This window comes from Microcaecilia unicolor, chromosome 3, assembly GCF_901765095.1.
Source record: "Microcaecilia unicolor chromosome 3, aMicUni1.1, whole genome shotgun sequence".
Taxonomy (NCBI): Eukaryota; Metazoa; Chordata; class Amphibia; order Gymnophiona; family Siphonopidae; genus Microcaecilia; species Microcaecilia unicolor.
This window is the reverse complement of record NC_044033.1, coordinates 247140192-247151637: the sequence shown is the minus strand read 5'-3', so window position 1 is coordinate 247151637 and position 11446 is coordinate 247140192. Positions and strand designations below refer to the sequence as shown.

The 11446-nt window shown below is 39.9% G+C and overlaps 1 protein-coding gene across 1 annotated transcript; it reads right to left on the bottom strand.

Annotated features, from left to right (window-relative positions):
• Positions 1–8654: 8654 nt before the first annotated feature.
• On the bottom strand, positions 8655–9622 carry LOC115464557 (olfactory receptor 6N2-like). The gene has a single exon (XM_030194923.1). The coding sequence runs from the start codon at positions 9594–9596 to the stop codon at positions 8655–8657; it is 942 nt and encodes a 313-aa protein (XP_030050783.1). The 5' UTR covers positions 9597–9622.
• Positions 9623–11446: the final 1824 nt, after the last annotated feature.

Genomic DNA, 11446 nt, shown 5'->3' with positions numbered 1-11446 from the left:
AACATGGCATCTAGATGTAGATGCCTAGAGGTTGCCCGATAGAATCCTACTCTATAAAGGAAAATAGTAACATAGTAGATGACAGCAAATAAAGACCTGTCCAGTCTGTCCAGTCTGTCCAGTCTGCCCAACAAGATAAACTCATAGCATAAGATATGATGTGATACTACATATGTATACCTGATCTTGATTTCTCCTTGCCATTTTCAGGGCACAGATCATAGATGTCTGCCCATAATAGCCTTATTCTCCAACTACTGAAGCTGCCATTGATGCCCGCTCCAGCCCATCCAAATCTCTCCAGCCATGATCAGGGCACAGGCCTTAGAAGTTTGCCGAGCACTGGCTTTGCTTCTCTGTTGTTGCCAATGTCATCTATTCACTGTTAAGATTGTTTGGTTCCATGCCTTCCATATAGGATTCCTTTGTGTTTATCCCACATATTTTTGAATTCTGTTATTGTTTTCATATCCATCACCTCCCGCGGGAGGGCATTCCAAGCATCTACCACCCTCTCTGTGAAAAAAAACTTCCTGATGTTATTCCTGAGTCAGGCCCCCCTGCAATCTAAATTCATGTCCTCTAGTCTTACTACCTTCCCTCCTCTTGAACCATTACTATTCTTTCCTCTATACTGTGCTTCACATTTCAGTTTCTCTTAAAAGCTTGCCAGTTCTCTGTATCACTGACTCCTTCACCTCAAGGTTTCATGGTGTTCCTTTTGTCCATTTTCTAGGAGACTTCATAACTAAAGTAGCGAGGTTGCCACCTTAGCTCATGTGGAGATAGAGAGAAAAGATCAACAAGCAAGTTAATCCATGTGGAGATAGAGAAAAAGGTCAACAAAGTTGTAGGCGATAGTTTTTTTATTGGACTTTCTCAATAAACTTGTGACTAGCATTAAAGGTTAGAAAAACATTGCAAACCTTTCTAATGATTCAATGATTGCTTACCTAACAAATGTCTAATCTACATGATGTCTGGAAAAAAAAAGGGAGCCCTTACATATTTTCAAACTACTATGCAATTGTTTTAAACATTTTGCATGAACTTTGAAAATACATTAGTATAATGGGGGGAGCGGGGTTCTTAGCTAATTTATAATTTGTGTTAAAATCCCCTGACTTTCAAAAGCATTTAACTGGCCAGGATCGGCACCTGGACAGTTAAATTCCCCATAACCGGCTATCCAGCATTACTCAGCGGGAGGATAGCCGGTTATCTCCCCCTGAATATAACAGGTTAACTGCTAGCTGATAGCTGATTATATCAGCCAATATAACCGGCTATCCACTGATTTACAGCCCCACTTTAACTACTGTATTTGGCTGCGTGAATACGTGGGATTCCTTTGGCCAATTAGAAGATAACCTGCTCAGTCTGAGTATCAACATAGCCGGTTAACTACTAACCAGCCAAAAATAAACCACATAATCAATGCCGGTCACCAGAAACAGTCCAGCATTGAATATCCAGGTTTAGCGGTGACCGCCAGAGTTAACCAGGCTAAATCCCGTGGTCTGAATATCGGCCCCAAAGTGTCCTCCTTCAACCTTGACACATTCATTTAGTCTTCGACACCACGGAGTTGTTGGCTCAATGAGTTCTAGGGTTTCAAAATTAAGAGTTCAACTGTCTTGCGAGCTCAACACACTCCTGCTGAAAAATAAAATATTCGGAAATGTCTCGAATTTCAGGCAGAAATTTATGCTGCATTAGAACGTTTTGGGGGTCACATTTTTCCAGACACCATCCCCCGAATTCTATAAAAATCTCTAAAAAGTTTGTGCTCATATTTGGGCATGTGCCCAATTTGCATGTGCAATTTAACTGAATAATGAGCCAATTAGCATCAATAATTGAAATTTTAACCAGCAATTACTGGTGCTTATTGGATTTAATTAAAATTTACGCACATACATTTAGGCACAGTATCCGCACATACATTTTATGTTCAGGGCCAAAAAGGGGGTGTGGCCATGGGAGGTCATGGGCAGATTGGGGACGTTCCTTTAATTTATGTGGAACCTCTTATTCTATAAGAGGTTCCATGCCTAATTTAGACATGGGGATTCACCCCAAGGTTTTATTGGTGTAAATGTTCATGCCTAAATGTAGTTTGTGGTTCCCAGTTCTAAGCAGTATTCTATAAATGGCGTCTAACTTTAAGCACCGTTTATAGAACAGTGCTAAGCACTATTTTTTCTACACCGATTTTTTAGGTGCCATTTATAAAATTTAGTCCCATGTATTTTAGGGGGACCCTTTACCCTGTGATAAAAAGGGCTGTACGTTAGTGGAGGAGGCCATTTTTGTCACACACTGAGGCCCTTTTTACCGCAACGAGTAAAAAAAGGCTGAAAATAATTATGAGAGAGCAACACCAAATTAGACACCATGAAGTTCAAAAGAGTCTTTATTCAAACAAATCCCGACGTGGCCACGTTTAGCCAAATAGGCTGCATCAGGGGTAAACATAAATGACTAGCAAAAAAATACAAACAAATAAAACATATGTATTATACAGAATAAATCACGTTCATAAAAAGTGAATATACATATAAAATCTTTTAATAATAGACAAACGAGTAAAACTTAATTAAAATCAACATATATATGTATGACACATAAAAAGGATAAAAAGTATCAAAACCAGGAAGAATAAAAAGTCGTATAATCAGATAAAACAAAAGCAACATACCTAATCAGGGACACACAAGATTTACCCTGGGTGTGAAACTGAGCATCCAAGATGACCTAAAGGAAATGCATAAAGACATTAACTCAGAGCTCCTTGTGCTTTTAGAAGAGAAAGCAACAAGTTATACAGCTCCAGAAAAGTGCTAGAATCAGGTGAAACAAAGGAAAAAAAAAGTTTTAACTTACTTCAGCAGCTTACTATCCACAGAGGGCAGAGCAACAGCTTCAGTCTGTGCAGACAAATGATGCTTTTATAAGTAAAGATATTTTAATTTGAAGGACCTTTTGGCATTAGCTGATTTCTACCATGAGCTAAAAATGCTACTGCACCTTCACATTTAATTTGGAGTAAGATGTGTAAGATATAGAACACCCACTTTGGAAGAACCAATTTCGGACAATATAGGTTGACCTTGGATTCGGTAATACAATGTAGACAGAATGAATACATTTTAGAAGTACCCTGGCTGATTCATAAGGTAACGTCACACATCCTCACTTACCCAAACCATGAAGCTTTTGCACTTACTCTAGATTTTGAGGTGATTAAGTCCCAGAAGGCACGTGCACCTTGTGTACCTAGGCTGGAAGCTGCTGATGTGCAAAAAGATTAAACACACACACATATATAACTCTTTGTCTGCTTCCAATTAGAGATTTAGATCCCCAAAGAGCCCCACAGAGGGACTCGAACTGAACTGCAATTTCAAAGTTTAGCTCATCTCTTTCATTTAACTTTTGTATTCTCCGGATTGTTTAGAAGAACTCAACATCGAAGAATCATTTCAGGGCTGGAAGAAGCAAAGGAGAGGCAAGACTTACACAAGATTGAGTGAAGCAATACAATCCTGGCACCTCTTATACTGGGAGTTGGTATATCAAAACCTAATAAATCATAAACCATTCTCTAGATCGTAACATCAGGTGACCTGAAGAATCTATAAAGTCTCGTTTCAGGCAAGATGGCACTAAATCATCTGCCTTCCCACGTTCTCTGAGCTTTGTCTTAATTGTAGTCATGAAGGGTTAGATTCTATATATAGCATCTAAAAAATCAGTGCCAAAAAAAAACATGCTTAGCGTTATTCTATAAACCTTGCCTAATGTTAGATATGGTTTATAGAATATTCATAGTGGCCATTGCACAACTAAAATTTAGGCGCAGGCATTTATGCCAACTAAAACCTGCTGTGAATGCCCACGTCTTATTTAGGTGTGGACCAGGCAAATTCTGTAAGAATGCACGTAAATTTTCAGGCGCTCATGACTCGCCCATGCCCCTTTTTGAGATCCACAGGGTCAAATTACGTGCGTCACTTTATAGAATACGCTTAGCAAGTTATGCATGTAAATCCTAATTAGTCCCAATTAGTACCGATAATTACTTGTTAACATCCAATTATCAGCACTGATTGGCTTCTTAACCAATTAAGTTCCACATGCAAATCAGTTACACTTGCTGATTTAGTCATCATTTATAGAATCTGAGGAAACTGAGTAAGTCTATAAACTGGTATTATCATTTATGTATCAATTACATAGTAACGTGTAACATAGTAACATAGTAGATGACGACAGAAAAAGACCTGCACGGTCCATCCAGTCTGCCCAACAAGATAAACTCATATGAGCTACTTTTTGTGTATACCTTACCTTGATTTGTATCTGTCATTTTCAGGGCACAGACCGTATAAGTCTGCCCAGCACTATCTCTGCCTCCCAACCACCGGCTCTGGCACAGACCGTATAAGTCTGCCCAGCAATTTCCTTGCCTCCCAACCACCAGCCCCGCCTCCCACCACCGGCTCTGCCACCTAATCTCAGCTAAGCTTCTGAGGATCCATTCCCTCGGAAGAGGATTCCTTTATGTTCCGAGGGAATGTCTATTAGATTGTAAGCTCTTTGAGCAGGGACTGTCTTTCTTCTATGTTTGTGCAGCACTGCGTATGCCTTGTAGCGCTATAGAAATGCTAAATAGTAGTAGTAGTAATGGGTAACTCTTTAGAATAATGACATGTACATGCAAATGTCTGCACATCCGTGCATATATGTCATAATTCTGCTACCTGCTATTCTATAGATATGCTGTATACAATGAGGTACAAATTTATAAATTCAGCATATATTTCTTTGACTTAATTAAAGCATTCCAAAACTAAAACTATACACATACACATACCATAACTCCAAAAAGTGAATTTTAAGGGTGCTCAGTTCACACTTCAGTCACTTAACCAAAAGACTGGTTAAGTCAAGAGCAGCAATCAAGAAGAACCTGTACGTCAAATCATCCAATCAAGCAAGAGTGCTTAAAAGACACTTTATTTGCTGCTTGGACAAGTGTCTTTTAAGCACTACCTCCAGCATTGGATTGTCCTTTGATCAGCCTCTACTCTTGTGTGGTCGGTTGAGTCGAGAACCATCATTGCACCAGTTGCATTCTCATATAAACGCACAGATGGAAACTCCACCAGCACCACAACTGGTGTCACTTATACCTAGACTTTGGTTTCCCTGAAGAAACAACATATATGGAATCAATAATACGATCAATGACAGTGATATTAGTATGTCTCTGTTGGTAAAGAATATTTGTCAAGTCTCAAATGGGTCCAAAATTATAAAAAATGTTGCTACCCTGTTAGACTCTTTGAAATCCATGTATTATTCCCACAAAGAGTACCAATAAACCATGATCAAGTATGGTACTTATCTTTTAAGTTGGTGTATGTCACCACTATATTAAAGATCGCAGGTTCGTCGCAGATTGGAAAAGTCTCTCCTCAGTCCAGACAAAATATATACAAAATTTAATTATAGATCAAATGTGTAGTCCCAATAATTCTCTTATAGCATGTCCTCACAACTATTCTGTAGATATGCATATACCTTATGTAGCCTGGATCTGACAGATGAGTATACACTTAGGAAGAGTCTAGTCAGGGTGTGACATGCAATAGAGAGGTCAAAGTACACAGCACAAACAGTCCAGAAAGAGGCACAAAGGACTGTCAAGAATGGAACCAGTACACTTTATTAATGACCCGACATGGGCCGTGTTTCGGCGTAAACCAACGCCTGCCTCAGGGGTCAATCAGCCAAGCAATGCTAAATCCTAGAGTTGTTGCTCACAATGTAGTGGTTCAGGACAATGAAAATCCATTCTGAAAACAAATAGAAATCCCAGTGTGGAGCAGAATGCCAAGAAACCACACCAAAAAACTCACTCTCACCCATGCAACTTATAAAATGCTATAATTTATATGCATAGCATTGGCATTTAGGCATGAACACTTAATCCAACTCTATGGCTGGCAAAAGGGATAGGGATTGGGATTTGATAAACTGTCTTTCTGTGGTAGGGCTCATGTCTAAATTGTTGTATAGACACATGCTTGACTGGTTATGCTCGTATTCAATAAAGAAAAGCAGGCACCTTACTGTATATGTTCTTTTATTTATTGGGATTTATTAACTGCTTTTATAAAGAGATTCACTCAAGGTGGTGTACAGCAGGTGCTCCTTGGCATAAAACGTAACAATTTTGTTAACACCACAACAAAAGTAAAATGGCCAAATCTAATTATAACGGCAAATTGAATCCTAGTAATAGGTCTATTATAACACAGAATCAGAAATATACGCATTTAACAGCACTGTAAAACAATCATATAACAGAAATATGATAAATGTCAGTAGAACATGAATGATACCATAATAGGCATCATGAAAGAACATTTATATAGCACAAGATATGATACGATGTCAACATAATACAAATGAAACACTTAATAGGCAATGCATTAGGATATTGAAATAACATAGATATGATGCTAACGCTGTTTGTACAATTCAATGAAACATCTTAATAGGTAGCCGATGGGGCAAGTGTAGTCAAGATAAATAGACAGGGCAAGATGAGTAGTACAGAGTAATCGGGATAAATAGATGGGTGGTTAAACTGGAGGTAAATTATATGTACAGTTGAATAAGATATGAAGAACTGGTCTAAGTTACAGGGTGTGCAACAAGGTAGTCCAGTTACAGAGTGAATGGATAGTTAGTCATTACCCGGCCGATATTTAAAACTATTTAACCAGACAGGAACTGCTCCTGGCTGGTTAAAAAGCCTAAAGCCGGTTAGTGCCAATATTCGTTAGCTGACTGGCTAAGTTTAGCGGCCAGATAGACCCACGTAAATAGCAGGTCTGTCTTTGGCCGCTAGAACTTAGGTAGTCAACCGATGAATATCGGCTGAACCAGCTATGTCAACAAAAAAAACCTGGAAATTCAATGCCGGTCAACAGATATGGCTCCAACATTGAATTTCCGGGTTTGCCACCAACTGTGGGAGTTAGCTGGGCTCCCTCTCGCAGTTGCAATATCTGCTCCTACATGTACTAAAGGCTTGTGAGAAGAGCCAGGTTTTCAACCGCTTCCTGAAGTAGAGGTAGTCTTAAGTTTAGCGCTGGGGCTACTCCTGAGAAGGCTTTCTGGCAAATGTCACATGGTGAAATTTCTTTTGACAGTGCTACAGAGAGTGGTGCTCCTTGAGAGGACCTTAGAGACCTCAAAGGCATGTAGAGGGTCAACTTATTCTTTAGGTCCTCTGACCCATTTATTTATTTATTTGGATTTTGCTCACACCTTTTTCAGTAGTAGCTCAAGGTGAGTTACATCCAGGTACACTGGGTATTTCCCTGTCCCTAGAAGGCTCACAATCTAATTTTGTACCTAAGGCAATAAAGGGTTATGTGACTTGCCCAAGATCACAAGGAGCAGCAGTGAGATTTGAACCAGCCACCTCTGGATGTCAAGACTGGTGCTCTAACCACTAGAGTACTCTTCCACTCCATGTAGACCAGAAGGGTTTTTACAAAAGTATAGATCAACTGCTACAAAATTTTGCAGGCAGTCTTATCATCTTGGGTGGGGATTTCAACCTAACGATAGACCCCAAAGTTGGATACCATAGGGCAAGCAGGGGGTTATGGGCAGCCAGAGCCCAGTTAAAACTACTACTGCAACACTGTGACCTCCATGATGCCTTGAAGTACCTGTACCCAACATGTACGGATTTCACATACTTCTCCAAGGTGCATGTGTCTTACTCAAAAATAGACATATAGCTGGTGTAGTCATAAATAGACATGTAGTCAAAATAGACATTTAGTCTGAGGACCCACAACTAATGGGTCATGGACTTCATAAACCATCTCTCTACAGTACTAATGAACTGAGAGGGCCCTAAACCCTCCCTCTGTGTTTGAATATCTATTGTTTTTTAACCACACAAAACCCTTAGTTTTCTCCTATTGATTTGCAGTATATCAAATAAACATAGAAACATGAAATTAAAAATCCCTCCCCCGATATTCAGCCAGCGGCAGACATCGTTTTTTGTCCACCGCCAGTACTAAAACCGGAAGTTCAATGCCAGGCCCTGCCTAGGTTTTGGCATTGGATTTCCATTTTTTTTAAAGCCAGCTGTTGCATGACTAGTTAAGTTAATATCCAGACTTAACCGGCCATGGGTTAGCGGATAAAGATAAGACAGCTATTTATGCAGTCTTACTTATTCGCTAAACCTGGCTGGTTATGCCTGACTATCAGGATGTAACTGGATTCTACCCCTGGAACAACCCTGACATAGCCAGCTTAAAGTTCGGCCCTAACCGATCACTTTCAGCCTTACTAACCATGAACAAGCTAGTTAACTAGTCAGCAGCCATTCCCAGCCGACGAACTCACTTTGCATATCATGTGATAAATCTTTACTACAAACTGAATAGAATGCTCTTCTCCTTTCTAGTATAATTAGGAGACAGCTCACCTTTCTGGACAGCGCACAATCACAGTTTAAATAGAAGACAGTTTTCAGCCTTAGATATACTGTTCAGTTGGAGCACTCAGCCAAATAAAAGCAGTGGTAAGGGAAATTTACAGGCCACACTCTAGAAAAAGGACAACTGCCCTCCCGTCATCATCTTCCATATTGCATCTCTTATTTCCTTGTTTCTCAGACTGTATATTACCGGGTTCATCAGGGGCGTTAAGACAGAATAGACGACTGAAAACAGCCTATCATAGGTCAAAGAGTATGTTTTGGTCAGTCGGACATACATGAAGCTTGTAGTGCCGAAGAACATTGTCACAACAATGAGGTGAGAGCCACAAGTGGAGAAGGCCTTTTTCCGTCCTTCTGAGGACCGGATCCTTAAAACAGTTTGGATGATCATAATATATGAAAGCAGTATGAGCAGACAGGGTCCCAACAGAATAAAGGCGTTGAACATAAAATCAACTAAAACGCTCAAGGATGTGTCTGTACAGGCTAAGCTCAGTAGGGGTGGCAAGTCACAGAAAATGTGATCGATAACATTGGGACCACAGAAAGGTAAACGAGAAATCAGAATGATCTCAGGCAAGGGGTACAGGAATCCACAAAGCCAACAGCTTGAAGCCAACTTAAGACCAAATTTTGACGTCATTAGGGTTGGGTAATGCAAGGGATTGCAGATCGCCAAGTAGCGATCATAAGCCATTGAAGTCAACAATAAGATCTCTGTTATCCCCAAAGCATGAAAGAAATAAGTCTGCAAGAAACAACCTCGAAAAGAAATAAGTCTCGTTGCATCCAGTAGATTATAAAGCATTTTGGGGATAGTGACTGCTGTATACCACAGTTCTAGAAAGGACAGGACAGCGATGAAAATATACATGGGAGCATGGAGACGAGGCTGAATCCAGATCGCTGTGAAAATAATGATATTTCCAGTGATGATGAGGAGGTATGTCAGAAGTAGAAGCATAAAGAGAATAGGTCGGATGTCCTCAATGCCCGGGAATCCAGCGATAATGAATTCCGTCACAGTACTCTGGTTGCTGGCTCCCATTTCGTTTCTGGATGGATCTGGAATGAGAAGAGCAAGCCTCAGGGTTGGATGCTACAAAAGAAATCATCTTTAGGATCTTTCATTCTGCTATATCAACATGCTAGTATGGGATGCAATTTAATTATGGTAAGGGGTAGTGGTACAGAGAATGCATCAGGATCCCCCTCAACCCATAACAAGTCGCTTAAATTTTTGCATTGATTGTGTACTTAAACTTATAGAATAGTGTCATCCAACCAGTAAGTGTACATTAATCCATGTAAATTCAGCATCGTACCTAAATGCTATTTTGTAATGACATGTTCAGTTTGCATAGCATGTAATTGTCAGGGAGTGTTCACATGGGCATAGCATGAGAAGACCATAGGCGGGGCTGACATTTTCAGGAGTGACTAACAGAATATTGAAAGTTGTGTGCATAAATGGCATATTTAGGCTCAAACATTTATGTGAGCTATAGAACTGTCAAAAATGTTCAAGCCTACTTTTAGGCGTTACGATGCTGCCTTTACCCTAGGATGCAAGTCGGGTAACTGTCCTTGTAGAATACACTACCTGTATTATTATGGCACATCAATAGTGGCAGGCACAAAGCCAGCAAAAGTGGTCGAAGATGGAGGAACAACCAATGATGCAAGTTAAATACTTTTATCGAAGAAGGACCCGACTTGACCAAGTTTCGACAATAAAGCCTTCATCAGGGGTCATCAGATTCTTTAATAATAAATACAATGGTCACACGATAAGACACAAACATCTGCGAAAATGATAATGCTGGTCACACAAGGCAATTAGAAAAAGTGAAATTAGTAAAAGTATTTAACTTGCACGACTGGTTGTCCCTCCTTCCTGGACCACCTTTGCTGTTTTGTGCCTTTTACCAATTCTGCAAAGGTCGTATTCCTCTCTATTCTGACCTGCATAAATGGGGGTGCCATGTTATACGATTGCTTTCTAACTTACTGAACAAATAGTTCAATTCACACTCTCCCCCAACAACTTATTAGGTTCTACTTGGTGAATGATGTCCTGTGTCTGGATTGGTCTAATATCAAATGCCATAAAGAGATTTATTTGGGGTAAACTCAGGACAAAATAAAACATAATCAGGTCAGTCTTAAAGTACAAATTCAAGGTGCATGGGAGGCAGGATCAACATAAAGACCTTTGGCACTTTAGAAATGTTGAAGAAGAGGTCAACTTACTGAGGATGGTTTTAGATTAGAATCGTTGGGAATGGGTGGATAATGACCTCAGGTAAATAAAACCCACAGGGAAGTAAAAAGTTAAGAAGTCGATATTCTAAGCGATTTAATGGGCCAGAAATGGATCCTGGCCGATTAAATCCCTTGTTCGGGGCTAACTGGTCATTCCCAATGAAACTTAACTGGTTAGTGCCACTGAAAAAACCCCAGCTACCCCCAGATTCTATAAATGGCGTCCAAAGTTCCGCATGCAAATCAGCACGTGTAGCAGATTTGCACATAGGACTTTATTGGTTAAAAGCCAATCAACGCTGATAATTGGATATTAACAAGCAATTATCGATACTAATTGGGACTAATTAGTATTTATGCAAATAACTCGCTAAGCATATTCTATAAAGTGATGCACATAAGTCGGACCACATGGATCTCAAAAGGAGGTGTGGCCATAAGTCAGGCATTGGCGGGTCATGGGCGTTCTGAAAATTTACTGTTACAGAATATGCTAAATAAGATGTGAGTATTTACACCAGGTTTTAGCTGGCGTAAATGGTTGCACCTAAATTTTAGTCACAGGATGGACGCTAAGCTTTTTCTATAAACCGCACCTAACGTTAGATGAGGTTTATAGAATCGTGCTAAGCT